Consider the following 17,054-nt stretch of genomic DNA (forward strand, 5'->3'; position numbering starts at 1 on the left):
TGGTTCAATAGAACATCAGTAACAGCTCTCCTCTGACATGTCAGCACCACCACCACCCATTATTATTATCTCATTATCAGAACCAATATCACTCTCATTTCTCACTTTTTTTAGAATGTATACAAAGAAGTTAAATAATTGAAAAAAACTCTTAATCAATGGAATATAATATACAAACAGTCTCAATACTAGGGCTGCAACGATTATTCGAATAATCAGAAAACAACTATGTACAGACAACCCTTCCGTCATTTGGAGCGAACAATCCTCAAAATTCAACTCAGTGATAACTAGTGCTATAGATGTGTTTGTAACATCAGACATGGGACCCTATTCAGTGGTAGAAAACCGTGATTTTTAACATTTAATTAACAAACTAGAACCATGCCAAGCAGGTCACATCTTACTATACAAAGGTGTTGCCTTCCATGTATGATAACGTTATTGGAGGTCAGTGCAGATTTAGTTGCCTTAACAACAGATAGCTGGACCTTCAGAGCAACACAGAGCTACATGACTCTCTATGACTTCCCTTCATTTTACACTTGGTTTCCAATTATTGTTACATTCATATGGTTAATAAATTATTTATATTTTACAAGGCCTTAGTGTGGTACATTGCAAACAAATGATGGACATGTATATCACTTGTGATACCACGTAGATAATCAAATGGGAATTAAAAAAATAGTTAGTCAATTATTGGTAAATTATCATGACATAAATCCAATGATCCTAGGCTTAAAAAAAAGTCTAAATCTAAATGAGAAGAAAACATTTTCAAAAATCGAATCCAATCAAGGATTTGGAGACTCGTTACACCCTATTGATGAATAGGTTAAGTGGTTATTCAAAGTTTGTTTCTTTCTTCTTTAACGTGAATATGTTCTGGTTCCTTGGTCCATAAAACAAAGAAATCATTCAAACTGAATAATTTTGGTTTGGAGGCCAAAACAAGAAGACATTTAAGAACATCAACATGTCCATGTTTGGTTAACACTGAGCAACATTTTCTGACATTTTAAAGTTAATTGCAGCCCTAACATATACAGTTTTTTTCTGAGTAAAAGTAAATATAACATGTCAAGAAATATTATCATTGTAGCATAAAGTGTTACTACACCTGTGACTGTTTGCTTCCTTACGGTAGCTAATACAAAATAGTTAGCTAACAGCAGCATCCCACATGCCCACAAGGAACTAGTTCATAGGGAATGGTAAGTTATCATTTTAAACTATAGTATTACTGTTGACCTATATTTGTGAATGTTGAGTTGGCATTTCTAACTATAGTGTTCCTGTTGAACTTGTGAGTGGTGAGTTAGCATTTTCACATTGTTTTAAGTGCTATCTCCTACATTTTTCAGTAAATTACAACAGTTCACACATCAAAACCTTCAGCAAATGTGGGACATTCTCGCTCCTACTTCACTCATAGTTTTGTTAAAAAGTTACTGTAATTAATAAGCTGAATGGTATTTATTTAGTGTTAAACTGTACCAACCGTCGAAACTAGCTCCTTCTCCACCTCGTTTTCATCTGGAAGAGCCGCCAGCACAAGACAGGTGAAGAGGCGGGGGCGGGGCCAAAGTCGGTTTATATTTAAAAAAAATATATATATTACGAACGATATTATCTAATATGTCGTTATTTGTCGTAAATAGTTGGAACCGATATTTTTTTGACGCATTAAAATAACTAATTGTCCAAACTTACTTAATGTAATTGTTATTGTAATGTTTTTAGTTTTTCTTGTTTTTGATAGTGGTGTTCCGTGTTGCTCCTTTCTCCACATTTATAAATATGTGTCTAAATAAGTTTCTTCAGTTTTAATTTGGCGTCGCCTGTTTTACGACAGTTAAATGCAATTTCCGGCATAAACACACGGACGTCCAGGCAGGAACGACAGGAGCATCATAAGAGGTCAAAAGTTATGATCCCAATCTTCTGTATCGAACACGGCACATAACGCACAGTCATGGTAGGTCGAATAAGCCTTCTATTCGAATACTCGGAAGAACGATCTTGGAACAGCCGCGTGCCCAGGAGGCTTTAACTCTACAGTCATAATGTTCATTCTGAGTGGCTAAGCTAATGTTAGCTCCCCCTCTAATGTGCACGACGTGTTTAAAACCCAGTTCACATGTGGTTTAGCACTCTAATTAACCACGACACCTCGTGTTAAACTGTTGAAAGTAGCGCTCTGAGACATGTATGGGGGTGCTATTTAGTTTATTTGGTAGTACAATATGCTGCAGATTGATTGTTGACATTGCAACAGTAGCAGCTAATCGGCACATGTCTCTCCTGTCCCCTCTGTCCTACTGCAGGCCAGTTCCATGGTGGCCGTGGGACTGGCTCTGGCAGCAGCCGGATTTGCAGGTAAATGCACAAAAATGTGATGCATCTATGTATTTGTACCCCAATGCTGTCAGTGGTGGACTAAATAACAGGTGCAGTTTTCTGTGTGATTCAACAGCAGCTCAAATTACATTCTTCAGAGTATTTAGTTGATATAACGCCACACTCGGTTTCCTTTCAGGTAAGTGTACCTATTAAAGTGGCAGACAGGCAGTCATACAGGTGAATGATTATCAAACATGCAGTACAGTCAGACTGACTTCTACAGACAGCGAAGCACTCAGCAAACCCTCACATGTCACTTTATTAGGTACATCTTGCTCATATTGGGTTGGACCCCATTTTGATTTCAGTTAATTGTCATGCTTCAACTAGACTTTTCTCTTTTTTGAGCTATTTTTTAACTTAAACCCAGAATTGGTTAAACTACTCCATGTAAGCAAATCCAGCTGGTTGTTAGTGTTGGCATTGGTTGTATTATCAGCACTAGCTGTTTAATATTATGTGTTATCTGTCTTTCATAACACTCTCAACTTATTAGGAAAGATTCATAGATGATGCACAGCTGCAGCAGGTAAAACAGATGTCATGGTTGTTTGTACAACTCTTTGTTCAGAACCACATTTGTTGATTATAGAAACCACAGAATCAGCAGCAAGTGTTGGCAAATCAGAATGTCATAGGTCGAGTTGGGCAGAGTAACTTCATGACCACCATTATTTTATTTATTTTTTTATTATCCAGGTCGCTATGCCATGCAGGCCATGAGGCAGATAGAGCCCCAGATGAAACAAGCTCTCCAGAGCTTCCCCAAGACGGTAAGAAGAAAAACAAGCACACAAGTGAACATCTTGTTCTCCAAATGCTCCTATGCTTAATACGTCCAAACCTCTCACTTTAGAGGAAATAAATGGGAAGTGAGTGTCCATTATGGTGAGGTGTTTCTTGTATATGTTGTTGTAGACTTTTGGAGGCTACTACAAAGGTGGGTTTGACCCAAAGATGACCAAGAGAGAAGCGGCTCTTGTTTTAGGAGTCAGGTATGTGGACAGTTTCCTCACTCAAGCAAATCTCTCCACCACCCAACATTGCTTCTCCGTAAAGTCTACCACTTTATCTGTCTGGCTGCTTGTCCACCATGTCTTTATTATAAAATAAAATGTTAGAATTACGACTATTCCTACTGATTAGTATGATGTTTCAGTCCCACAGCCAATAGAAACAAAATCAGAGAAGCTCATAGAAAACTGATGATCCTAAACCATCCAGACAGAGGTGAGTGGAAGCAATAACGGTTTCCTGTACTGTAGATGTATATTGTCAGCTGGTTTCTCCTGGTTAGAGATGACTTTTTCAACTAAATAAATTACCTCATTCGATTGCCCAGTACATGAACTTAACAATATTGACAGTATTAAGATGATAGACCCCGTCATGTAAACTTTTTTTCTTATTTACCTGAACCTGAGTGGGATCATAATCAGATTAAGCGGCTGTTACGAGATGTGTATTCTGATTTTAGTTGCAGCCTGCTTTATCATATTAAGTCTTACCAGAGTTCTCACAGCAGTGGATGTCTTTTAAAAGCGAGTTATAATGGGCCCTTTGCACAGCAGCCATTTTTACCAGATGGTAGGAAAATCACAGGTGTAAATAATCACTGAATGATGGCTGAGATCCATTTCTCATGCTGGCTTACCAGAGCCATCGTTAATGTGGTTTGCTGCTAAAACATGTCAAAATGGCTGTTGTGCAAAGTGACCATTGGATTATTCTGGAGAAAGCAAATCATGTTGATGTAATCAAAACAAAGATCTTTGGAATAAGGTAGACTGATTGGTGTCAGATAGGTTTTTACAGTCGATATTAAAATGGCAGTACTGTAGTATAGCATAATTGAGTTATGTGGCTTTACACAGGTGCAGTAATATTTCACAACTGTGTGTCTGTGTCTCAGGTGGATCTCCTTACCTTGCAGCGAAGATAAACGAGGCTAAGGATCTGATGGACGGCCAGACAAAAAAACAGTCTTGAAGATGCTAGTGACAAACTGAGCAAATAACACCTTTTTATAAACTGATTGTTTGCCAATAAAATCGTACTGTACAAATTCTTAATTGCGCTCACAATTTTCTGTTTTTAATCCTAATGCACCCTTTACAGCAAATTAACTTGAATTGCATTTTTTTTTTTTTTTAATCCGTTAAGTACCTACATTAACCCACATTTGAAAATCTCTGATAATTGCGCTGCATTTAACTGAAAAGTATATTTTAATGTGCTGTTTGTTTTCATCAGAGCTCGACACAGCCAGGTCTTGGATCTACATGAAAGATCAAGTTTATTTAAGAACTACGTGCATACAAAACATATTGCACATCAACCAACCAGAATGATCCTTTAAAAAAAACATACTGGATGTCACAACACTCAGTAGTCCAAATTGTCATTTGTCTCCAAAGTAACCCCTAGGTGTCATGGTTTAGTGTAAAGAAAAAGAGCTTCTTGATTTTTTGTTTTGTTTTGTTTTTTTAAATACTGTACATTGTTTTAAATAAATAAACCAAATAAATCTTCCTATGTGGAACAGTCAGGACCAGTTTCCAGCCAGTCAGTCTGTGGAAGAATCAAAAGTGTCATCGTCATCAACTCGGCTTGGTTTTCCAGAAACATCTCAGCATAGTTCTGGTTTATTCCTGCTTCAATTAGAATTCTGTAAAATAAATACTGATTTCAAAAGACGACCATATGTTGGATTCAATGATTATGTTCAATTTCTGGGAGGGCCTGGCATCACTGTCCCTTTTGTCATACTGAGATGTTTCTAGGAGACCCAGCAATGATGGCTACATCTGTCCAGCACTTAACAGTAACAGGTCAGTCTCCAAACTCGACTACAATCATTGTTTTAGACAAAAAAAAAGAAAAAAGACAGGGTTACATTTCAGTGCAAAGAAAACAACTCTTCTAGTTTGTTTCATCTCCAGACACTCTATAATCACAATTCCTCTATGACCCAAGTGGTTGCATATTGAAAAACAAAGCAGCTAATGTCAAACTCCTCAACAGATATATATATTTATATATACTGTATATATAAAGGATAATTGGGCATAATTGCCCCACAAACATTAAGAATAGACACACCTGAATTTAAAAAGATTATGCCTCTGAAATTCTTTCTGGGACTTTCAGCGTTAACCTGCACCCGTCTACAGCTCGTCTGCTTCAACCGTGACGGACAAAAGGCAACCAAGTTAACACAGAGAGGATCTCAGACGGTGTGCAGAGCCAGGCAACGACATGTTGAATCTACTCAAGGCACAACAGCTGATCACACGTATGTTAAACATACTGTACGTTGGGGTTTCCGACAAACCTGTCTGCACCGTGGTACTTGTTCATGCAGAACACTGAAGTTACTGAACTACCTCAGATGGAACAAAAAATGTTCTGACAAAAAAGGTCGTGGAAGCATCTTTTTCTGCGTACACCTCGTAAAATGTGGACTTTCATACGCTAAAACCCTGTGATATTTAGACCAATAAAAACAGTACTGCTGCATTGACACCACTGTATGGGTTTGAGTGGAGTCCCTGTCTGCATTTTTTTTTTTTTTTTTAAATACTGCGTTCAGTCCCACCTCTCAGTGAAGAGCGGACTGAAAGATACAGTTAAGAGGAGCTGTTAGTACGCATGTATGTGTGTGTGTATGATTGACTATCTTTGGCAAGCTCATACAGGAAGAACTATTGTATAAAATGTAATAAAGTGGAAGGTTGAACACGTGTTACTGTGAGTTTGGGTTCAGACCACAAAAACTTGAGCAGTGAAAGAGATTTCAAATATTTGAAAAGTAAAAAAAGGACAGTGCTTTGTGTCTAAGATGTTTCCCCAGGCTGCTTCAAAAGACAGGGACATTCAGTGCAGCCACAGAATCTCAAATATTTGAAATCATTTCCTTTGCAGTGGTCTGACTAGGAGACACCGTTAACCACAAGCTGTGGGTCAGAGTCGTCGTACGACACGTGGGTTGGCCTCTTATTGGAAGACCTGGGAGTTCTGTCCGTACTGTTGCCTTCACCGTTGGGGGCATCAGCATCGTCCACGTCATTGTTTTTGGAGTCGTTGTTGGAGCCGTTGGTGGCTGCGGTGTCCGTGGCAGGCTGCGGGCTGTGCTCGGCGATGGTGTCCACCTGACCCTGAAGAGAAAGGGAAAAAAACTTAGGATAAATAAGTTTTAAAAAAAGGTCCATGGTGCAAGGAATAGCACCATCTAAAGATGAGATTTCAAAGTGTAACAAACTGAGCTCTCTTTTTTAGGTGCAAGTGGGAACTAAGGTGGCCCTTCACACATCAACTTTTAAAACAACTCTTCCTCTCAACTATTCTCTCCTTCTTCATTGGTACATGCATCAGGTTTATGTTTTACCTTGTTTGAATTGGAAGCTGACTCACACACTCATCTTCTACCTACACATCAGGCCAAAGGCTTGGCTACACCCTTGACAGGTTACCAGGCCATCACACTTGCGGTCAATTTAGAGTGTCCAATTTGCCTTATCCCCAAATCTGCATGTTTTTTGACTGTGGGAGGAAACCCACACACACACGGTAGAACATGCAAATTCCATTACGACCGGGTCGCAGACCCGAGTCTTATTGCTGCAAAGGCAAGAGTGCTAACCACTACACCTGCACTGGAAGCTGCTGCTGCTCAAAATGCAATGCACAAAATGCTGTAAAACATGGCAGTGCAAGATGGTGAGATTTTTGAGATTATACAACACAAACATACTTATGGGTAGTATTTTCAAAAATAAGCCTTTCATGGAAGAGAACTTAATTCAAGTAAACTGCTAACTCATGACATTTGAATACTCACCACATCCTTGTTTTTCTTGGGTTCCTTGGAGTTCGTCTGTCTGCTCTGAGATTCAGCCCTGGATATGAAGTCGGCCACAGTCACTGCACAGACATTGGGACAATAATGTGAGAAGTAGTACTGCTGAGCTTCTGACAGATGCTGCTCCATGTTCAGATGTGACATATTTCACTGTACATTAGTTAAAAACACAAAACACTGGGAGCAAAAGCAGTCAGAGGAATATTCACACCTGTGCACACATCTTTTTTTTGTTTCAGAAAATTGTAAAAGGTTGGAGAGTAAATCATGAAGCACCATAATAAGGTTGTAGTTATGAAGGTTATTGGTGCAAATTACGATACAAGTTGTACTTATTAGTAAACAATTATAGTGCCGACAAAATACGAAAAATGCAGCTTGGTTACTCTGCAACAGTGTGACCTTATACAGCTAACTTTGTTAGATTCATGAGGCTGTTATGTTTATGCAGTAAACAGCATTTTTTTACAGACACATGTAATTATTGAGAGTTAGCCAAAGAGAACAAATAATGACTATAACAGAGTAAACATTAGATTTGAATGTTTTGGTTTAGTATGTTGGTGACACGTAGACAAAACGAGCCCTGAAGCACAACTTATTCAGAAAAGCCATTCAGAGCATCGGCCGGGGTAAAACACACTGCAGGTTGCCATGGTTACCTGGCTGCCTCTCCTCAGGCAGGCGGAGGCGGCGACGCCGGCTACGGTTACGGCGCTGAGGTTTAGCTTCTGAATCATCTAGGGGTGTTGGGTCATCACAGAGAGAGTGATTCGGGGCTTAAATTACTTCTTTCTTTTTTTTTTTAACTACACTGGCTTTTTTCATTTTCCTTTTGGAAATTATGCACTGCTCCACATTCCAGACAACTCTGGCAGCTAAGAACTGCCAGCTCAAAGAAAAAGAATTCAGAGCATCCTTGGAAAACAGTGTTCATTATTCTATTGAAGGTCTGTGTTTCACTACTACATTCTGAAAAATGTGAGGTGCACATTGACCTGTATTTGTCTGTGAAGTTTGTTTAATTATCTTTCCAAATGCTAAATCTGCATTGTATCTGTAATTTCTTACAGTTAGTCATATTGTATTTGTTTTCCTCTTGTGTAACCTTGTTAAGTGACATGCTACACAAATAAAGATGCAGAACATCATAATTATAAATCAAGTGACCTCCATACCCATTCCATTTTCACTCATTGAAGCGTTGTCTGACTCGCTCATGCCATCCATCAGAGTGGCATCCTCGTCTGTCCTGCGCCTCCGAGACCTCCTGCGGCGGTTTGCGGGCAAGTTGGACTCGCTTGCGTCTGTATCGGCTGTCTGGTCTGTTTCCGTGTTTGTCTCCAAGACTGCATAGGCTTGGTTGTCCTCATGGTCCTGAAGCCCTGCTGCGGAGTTATGGTTTGAGACAGAAAAGGGATACAGACATGTTAAAACGCTATTAGGAAAACAGAAAAGTGTGTCTTTTTCCTCTTCATCTCTATGTATTCTAAAGCCCCGTTTGCACTGGGACAAAAAATCCACTAACAACCGGCTTTGTTCTCATAGAGAAAAGGTGCAATTCCAATTTTTTTCTCGGTGAAATTACTCTGCAGTAGTCAGAGAAATGGAAACAACAGTAGCACCATGTTATGACATATTATGGAGGCAATGAAGTCTAGTTTGGCAATGTCTCCAAACATCTTAGCAACAAATACTATCATCTACATCAGTGGGTAAACATCCCAGGCATCACTGAGTTTGAGAAAAGTTGAAGAAATTATTATTAACCACCAGTACAATGTTTCAATGACCTCTGAAAACTAAACTATTACCAAGTTTAGTTTATCCAATAAGTAATTAGCACATTCATTATTAAGTTATGCCCACACAGCTGACCACCTTTGAACTTTGACCACCAACGTCTATTCATTTTATCCTTGTTCCCAAGTGAATACTTGTGTCAGATTTGAAAGAAAATTCTTAAAAGGTATTCCAAAGACAACGCTTTCATGAAAAATAGTATGTTTTATGAGGCTACAGTGAACTTTGACCAATAAAACCTATTCAGCCCAAATCATCTTGTGATGTTTTGTGTCACATGAACAGTCACAGCTTCACCCAGTGCAGAGGCATTAAATATTAACTGGTGAGAACATAGTGAGTGGCATCCATACCGCTTTTAAAGGTTTACTTAATGTTTCCTGCACATTCGTGACAGCAAATGTGATACTTTAGGGGGGAAAAAAGGACACGGGCAAACATGTAAATTAGGAATGGGGGAAAAAAACAACTGCCTCTTTTTGTGGCAGGTTTATTCATGTTTAAAAGAAAATTGCTTGTATGAGCTCCTTTTCAGGGAGAGAGTGGATAATAGTATATTTTACCAGAGCTGTTGCTGTTGCTGTATCCTCTTCCACCTCTTCCCCTTCCTCCAGGTCCTCCACGGCCTCGGCCGGGTCCTGGCCTGCGGCGACCATCTCTCTGTGGCCGTGAGCCTCTCTCCCTGTCCCTGGAAGTTAGTTAGTTGAATTTTCAATGTCTTCCACTACAGTTATGTGGACATTTAATTAATATTTATAAAAAAGAAATTCACCTGTCCTGGTCCTCTCCAGCCAGTGACCAGTCACTGAGTTCATCCCTGCGCTCCGAATCAGTCTCAGAGGCATTGGACTGCTCCGAGTTGGTGCCTGATTTCAAACAATAATTAAATGTTTAACAGATGCTAACATAATGAGGCACTGTTGCACAAAACACTTTAACACAGTTTCTGGAAACATATAAGCTGATTTTGTATATAATGTTAAAGGTGGGTACCATATCCAGGGTTGTAGCCATGGCCTCTGCGTCCACGGCCGCGACTGTTGTAGGAGCGGCTGCCGTGCGAGGTGGATGAAGAGGCATTGGCATTGCTCTCTGCATTATAACCACCTCCTCTCTCTCCTCGCTCTCCTCGCTCCCTGTCAGCTGGTCGGTGACCCTGGGTGATCTGACGCAACTGATCATCAATCTGCATTCGCTCCAGACGAAGCTGCTCAACCTCCTATGTGGGAAAAAAAAAAGAAATATGGAAAAAGGTTAAGATTACAGGGACAGAAAATCAAAATGAAGCAAAAGCAAGAAACAATGTGTGATAATCACATTTCTGAGAAGTTATTTTCATAAAGCACTGGATACACATGCATCATCACACATACATCTACATCACATTGACTGTGAAACTCCACAATGTTCAACACACAGTGCAAAACAAACACACATATAAAGCACCAATTGAAAAGGACTTGTTTTTGGTTTGGTTGGCCCCCGCCATTTCCCACTTTGGATGGCCAGACAGATGAACTGGTAGTGACTTGTTGTAAGAAGCTGTGTCTGTTTTTGTCTTTTTGTGGGGGTCGCCTGTCGAAAATGTACTTTCTCCCCCCTATTGAGGGTTTAATTTATATGGGATGTCCAAATGTGTAGTAGATCTTGACTAGGTTTGTATGTTTTACGAGACACTAATTGTTCCTCGTTTTTGTTTTCTCTCTGATGTTGTTTTTATATGCATAATTTTAAATAAAGAACGTTAAAAAAAAAAAAAAGCACCAATTGAAAATGAGAGCCTTTGCTGAACAAAGAATTGACCTGCATCAAAAGTATTTGCTATAAATCGAACCAAATCTAATCATTCCCTAAGAAATATCATTATTGAATCAATTTGAAACCCATGTATCGAGACGCCTATGGAATCATCCTCTAAGAGAGAGCGAAGCACAACCCCTAAACACACCACAGAGCAATGACAACCCAAGTAAGAAAAGTGCCATTCTTTCTTTTTCACTTGTTATCAGTCACCCAAACTCTCAAATACAAGTCCACCAAGAACACATTTCCACAAAATAATACTATGGGTGTGTGATGCTATATATACATAATGCTAATGTAGTGGTTCTATGATCTAAGCTATCTGGTATGCCCTGGTGTTCAACACAGCTTCTTTTATATATGCAGTTAAAACATAAATCTCAAGCTTAGGAATTAAGCTATGCAGATCAAAACATGCATACCGATTAACATGAAACAGGCTACCTGAAATTGCTGTGAATTAAGTCAATGTCATCAATTCAGATCAACATATTGCATACGTCTCTCTCACACACACACACACACACACTACTTACATTTAGGTAAGAGATGTGGTACTCAAGCAAGACCTGGACATTGCCAATGCTCTCCTTCGTACCAACAAAGGTGAAGGGGACCATTCCCTGTGTCAACAAAACACAAAAACACAGCCCACATGTTAGTACAGGACTGAAACATAATCACCTCATTTGTAAAGTCGTATGAAACTGGTGACACTCGATGCTCTACAAGTCACTTCAGTGGCAGTAAACACAGCAGTAGCAAGCTTACTTCTTGTCGGGGCTGTTTGGTGTCATTGTCTCCCTCTATCCTGACCCTCACCACACCAGACTTGTCCACAATCTCCTGGATGACCTTACCATTCTTACCGATCACTTTGCCTGGAGACAAATCAGGGGAACAGTTACAAGTTCAAAAAGCTGATTTACTAGTCAAACTGAAAGAACTTAGGAGAAATAACTATATATGTATGTATATAACAAATTACCCTGTATAACTTATAACATGTGGTACCAATCAACCCACTAGTCTGTCTAGTAAAGTATTTCGACACTCAAGACAGGAAAACATGCGTGTCTACATACCAACAAGGTTCCTTGGCACCTGGACAAAATCCTCTAGAAATTCTAGGTAGTTTCTGGCCTTCTTCACTGCCTCTGCCGTCTACAAGTCAACACAAAGATACTTCATCTATTAAACTATTACACACTGGCATAGTAAGCAGTGTGAATATGTATCTTCCATTTATGATTAGAAACATATGTGCACACACTCCCACACACATACCAGCTTGTTTTGATACACAGACAAGTTCAAATATGTCAACACTATTCCTCCCAAGACTTATGATTTCCTAAACAATGAAATAAACACTCTACACCACAAACACACTGCCATACCTCCCCATAAATCCTGAAAGTGCCAGTCTCCTCATCAAGTTCAATGGCAGTGACTCCTGGAACTTTCCGAGCTTGCTGAATGTTGCTACCATGGCTGCCAATGGCCAGGCCCATCAGATCCAGTCTCACTGTGAACTCCTCCTGGAAGGACGACACCAGCTGCCTTGAGCTCTAAAAAATAGAATGATTTGTGGTTAATTTTTTTGGGGGGTTTATGTTAAAAATACCAAATCATAGGAAGAAATTAAGTTTTTACTTTTAATTTCTCTGCATATTATTCATATCATATTATCATGGTGACCAACTGGCTTTTAGCCTGCCAAGGTAACTGTCTGACACCTCCCAAAGGGTACTTGGCTGCCAATGTGACCTACCCTAAGTAGATCACCACAGAACCTAAACCATGGCATAATTATCAACTGACCTCCAGGTGTTTTGTAGCCTCCTGGTTGCGTGACATCAGCAGCAGCTTTGTCCTGAGGCTGCGCAGATGCATGTCACTCAGCAAAGACACGCGTTTCACTGTTGACTCATTGGTGGACTAAAAACACACATGCAAACACATGTTGATGATGACTAAAAAAAGAAACAGATAATCACTATGCATTGACCATACAAAGACTATAGTTACCACAATCACTAGTTGGCTGGTCTCGGGGCAGTATGTGATGCGACAGGCTTTCACAGCTTTCTTGAAATCCTTATGGGCATTCTCACTCTGGCACCTATGATACAGGATCCATTCAACACTTAAAATGTCAAACTTTACACTTAACAAATCCTTCATCTGACTTACAGCTTATAGAGAGAGAAATGTTAAGCTCTCTGTGTACTGATTATATGCACATCCTGCAATAAACAGTACAAGCTATAAGTGTGTGTCACTGATGAAGCACATTATTGTTGGTGTAAATGTGCTGTACATACATTTCTTGTAGATCCTGAGGAACAGGGACAGTGCACTTGTGAAAGGTGTTCTTGGTGATGACCTTGTTGGTGTTTACTGGACGCAGGCGCTCAAAGGTCACTATCTCGTTGTAGGTGGCATCACAGGCCGCATACTCAATGACATAGAACTGGAAAAACAGACAATTTCATTGTGTGGAATAAATAAAAATAATAATTTCAGCATGTAGAGTAAGGCAGGAATAATAAGGTGATACAAGTGATTAAATAGGATATTGGTAAGAATGTATCCTTGATAAATAGTCTGCAGTCCACAAATCTGTCATTATATAGAGTACTACTCACATCTCCCTTCATCATGCGGACTTTAGCCAGCCACCAACCACAAGGCTCCTGTTCATTGGCTCTGGACAAGATCTGCCAGGTGATAAAGACAAAGTACAACATCAATAGAAAGCAAAGAGTAAGGAAAGACTAATGGCATATTTCCACAAGTGACTTGTGACTTTACACAAGAGTCCTGGTAGTTGTTGGAGATAAACCCACATTTTAACCGATCTACAGCACTGTTCGGCTTGATTTGTGTGGGACCTCTCTTCCTGTGCCGGCAGTCTGACCAATCATCGAATAGTACCTACTCAGCACACTTCTGGAACCTCGTAAAAATATAGTACCTGGTACCAGGTACTATGCTAGTGGAAACGCTACTTAAACCGTGTCGTGCCGAGGCGAGTAGAGCCGGTGGAAATACGCCATAAGGAAACCAAGAATGATGTGTGTTTGTCCTCCTAACCTCCACCTCCTCGCCCTCTCCAATGTCCTTCTTGGCATCAGGGGGTGGTAACAAGCGGACATCGCTGAAGGGCACCTGGCGTTCTGGCTGCCAACTGAAATAATGACAGTAAAATCATACTTGGTTAAAATACGGTGGTTTCTTTGATTGTTTTAATCTATTTAAACTCGCCGTGTTTTATCACTGTAGCTGGAACACAATAAAAAGGAAAACTCACTTGTTCTCAAAGGCAACGGTGAGAGAGTCATCATGGATGTCTTTGACAAAGCCCTGCAGGACAAAGACAGACAGGTGTGAGCACATACAGAATGACATGATGCATGACAAATGAAGAGCAACATATTTATGTTAGACCGAAGGAAGACGGGCCAAAGAAATAATTTACACATGATAAAGAGAGCAGCATGAATGACATGAATGACTGATGTCAACAATCAAGCCATTTCTGTTTATTGTCAGAGTAACAAATTTGGCTTCCTGTTACAAATATCAAGTACGAATGCTCTGCGCACCAAAAATCAGTCACATCATATTTATGAGGGAAAAGTAATAAATCAAAAGACCAAAAACTGAGCACATGAACTGAAATCATCCGCATGGCTAAGTGGACAAAACTGAGGGGCAGGGGAATCTGCAGTGGTATTCCAAGTGGACTGTCTTGGTTTAAGCCAAATCTAGCATACCGAAAATGACTTGACTGGTATTTGTAATTCCAGAGCACACTGTTCCAAGCCTGCAGCACAAGAAAAGCTTAATACATTCTTGACTACTCACTTGTACACAGAATTAATTAAATGCTGTTGTTTGGTCATGTAAATAAATCAGTTTTCATAATTTATTCTGTAATGTGAGGTTAAATCTCCTAAAAAAAAAAAGACAAGCAACTTTTTGAAATTTCAAACTGATCTGTTTGATGTGTTGATTATGATACTAATCACTAGTTGCAGCTCTTGACCCCACTTCATCTGGACCAGTGATTCCTTTCTCATTCTTAGTTTGCAAGTCAGTTCAAAACAATGATAATGTGAAGCAATTTCAGCCAGTCTTGCAGAAAAACAACAAAAACAATGGTCACTGAATGGCATGGGAAACCATAAAAACAGTAAAATGAGGGGGCCTCCTTCATCGACTACGAAAGAAAGAATAAAAGCGACGAGAGAAAGAGAGAGGAAGACGGGAGTTGAAGGAAGAGAGGGGACCATGGACAGCAGGATTTAAAAATAGCATGAGAGTCTATGGTATCAATGACCCTCTACTGCCGAGCCAGTTGGTCAGGATTTCGGGATTGACAAGGAACAGCTGTCTCAAACACACACGCATAGAAAAAAATAGCTCGGGCATGATGTGGTATCAAATAATAGACAGTGACAGCCAGGCAGGCAGACGTGTTAGAGGGACAAAAACACCGTCATTACTACCTTTATTACCCCTTACGTGTCGCATACTTTACTGAGATATGCATGTAGTCCGACTCGGGGGTGTTAAGATGTCTCATATGTGTGTTATACAAGCCAGGAAACCGAATAAATCAGGCAGTTTGTCACAAATAAACACATTTACTCTAACCCTATCTAGCAACCTGGCTAACTTTCGCCTCTGCGAAGCGGCAACCAAAACGTCAAAGCAACATACGCATATCTTATATGTAACCATGTGTGTAATATTTCACTTTCACCATAAGACATCGTGTGCGTGTGTACGTGTGCCTGAGTTTAAAGAAATATAGCTAAAACTTGACACAAGACTGGCCAGCGATGCTAGCTTAGCATGCTAACTGTGGCTAGCATTGCTAGTGCGAGCTAACGGAAGGCAATTAAGATGTTTCGGAGCGATTCGGAACACGCCGCTATTTTCCGCGAGGCTTAGACCAATATGTTGCATCTCTTGGCGGGCTTTCGTTGCAGAAGCTGAGCACACACTCCAGTATTTACCTTATAAAAAGCCCCGTTGGAGCCACGGACCTCCACCGCCAGTTCTTCCATATTGGACACGCAAAGGATGCTGGGACGACAGGTGCTCCTTCTAGCGTCAGAGAAGAGTGGGCAGGTGAGACGTGACGTAACTGAAGCTGCTGCAGGGCAATAACGCAGTAATGTCAATAATGTCCTCATTAGCTGAGCACATTTGCAGCTCCAACTGAAGTGAAGACATGTAAGGAAAACATTTGCAAATAATATGAAAGTAAAATATGAAGAAAAAATATTTTTTTTCTTATTTAAGTGTCACCACATAGTGATAACACAGCAAATGCAGTAAATCCACTTAAGTATTATATTGTGTATACATTTTAAAATGATGTTATAAACGACAATGTCATTATATTTGTTTTTACACCCCCCTACATCAGGGGTCTCAAACTCAAATGACCTGGGGGCCACTATATCTTTAGTCTGGCCAGTAGAGGCCAATAAAGTGAAAAAATGGTTTAATAAATAAATAATGTTTGGTATGAATGGGAGGAGTTTAAAATGATAAATTTGTCCCCATGATACCTCCACTGTCCCCTTGACCTAGTGGAGGTGGTGGGAGAGAGGAGAATGGCTACCAAGCTGTCATCTCTGATGGACAATCTCTCCCACCCCCTGCCGGACACCATCACAGCACTGAGCAGCTCCTTCAGTAACAGACTAAATCATCCTAAATGTCTGAAGAGCGTTATCACAGCTCATTCCTCCCTGCAGCTGTTAGACTGTACAATAAGCACTGCTCTCAGTAGACCACACATAACCAGGCTCCTCATTCCTCCCTTCCATGTAATATACTGTACATTTTCTCAAGTGCGATATACTTACATAATTTCCCACGTTCAACATTTGTTTATTTATACTGTAAATATCAAGTCCATACTGTGTTTATTCTGCAAACTGTCTATAATGTACATTCTACATTCTATTTCAACTCATCTTTTTGGTAATGCATGTTTATTATATATTATCGTTATCCTAACTGTCTTTGCTGCTGTAAATGTGAATTTCCCCACAGCAGGACAAATAAAGGACTTATACCTAATAATATTAATTTATTTAGTATACCTCGTTTTGATATGGAACTGTTTATACAATTCATGATATTTATGATGCAA

The 17,054-nt window shown here is 39.9% G+C and overlaps 2 protein-coding genes and 1 long non-coding RNA gene across 6 annotated transcripts in view; 1 reads left to right on the forward strand and 2 right to left on the reverse strand.

Annotated features, from left to right (window-relative positions):
* The window catches only part of LOC131465553 (uncharacterized), a 166,456-nt gene extending 164,882 nt beyond the window's left edge, over window positions 1-1,574 (reverse strand). The window contains exon 1 of the long non-coding RNA XR_009241324.1: window positions 1,505-1,574. This is a non-coding gene — a long non-coding RNA (uncharacterized LOC131465553). The remainder of the gene's footprint in view (window positions 1-1,504) is intronic.
* Window positions 1,575-1,846: 272 nt separating this feature from the next.
* Window positions 1,847-4,478, forward strand: dnajc19 (DnaJ (Hsp40) homolog, subfamily C, member 19). Its single transcript, XM_058638351.1, has 6 exons — window positions 1,847-1,981; window positions 2,331-2,382; window positions 3,106-3,179; window positions 3,325-3,401; window positions 3,566-3,636; window positions 4,319-4,478. The coding sequence occupies exons 1-6, from the start codon at window positions 1,979-1,981 to the stop codon at window positions 4,393-4,395; spliced, it is 354 nt and encodes a 117-aa protein (XP_058494334.1). The 5' UTR covers window positions 1,847-1,978; the 3' UTR covers window positions 4,396-4,478.
* Window positions 4,479-4,676: 198 nt separating this feature from the next.
* fxr1 (FMR1 autosomal homolog 1) lies at window positions 4,677-16,006 on the reverse strand. 4 transcript variants are annotated; one of them, XM_058638349.1, is made up of 18 exons: window positions 15,904-16,006; window positions 14,190-14,242; window positions 13,973-14,066; window positions 13,525-13,596; window positions 13,201-13,349; window positions 12,905-12,998; window positions 12,698-12,814; window positions 12,274-12,444; window positions 11,959-12,037; window positions 11,645-11,754; window positions 11,410-11,496; window positions 10,064-10,289; window positions 9,843-9,936; window positions 9,634-9,758; window positions 8,446-8,655; window positions 7,930-8,007; window positions 7,247-7,329; window positions 4,677-6,563 (listed from the first exon to the last, which is right to left on the reverse strand). In XM_058638349.1, exons 1-18 carry the CDS (start codon window positions 15,952-15,954, stop codon window positions 6,339-6,341), a joined length of 2,118 nt encoding a protein of 705 aa, XP_058494332.1. In that variant the 5' UTR covers window positions 15,955-16,006; the 3' UTR covers window positions 4,677-6,338. The 4 variants fall into 4 exon arrangements, with proteins under 4 accessions (XP_058494332.1, XP_058494331.1, XP_058494330.1 ...); XM_058638348.1 differs by having other exon boundaries at window positions 11,410-11,502; XM_058638347.1 differs by having other exon boundaries at window positions 11,410-11,505.
* Between the last annotated feature and the right edge of the window lie 1,048 nt (window positions 16,007-17,054).

Source organism: Solea solea, chromosome 9, assembly GCF_958295425.1.
Source record: "Solea solea chromosome 9, fSolSol10.1, whole genome shotgun sequence".
In the NCBI taxonomy this organism is placed as follows: domain Eukaryota; kingdom Metazoa; phylum Chordata; class Actinopteri; order Pleuronectiformes; family Soleidae; genus Solea; species Solea solea.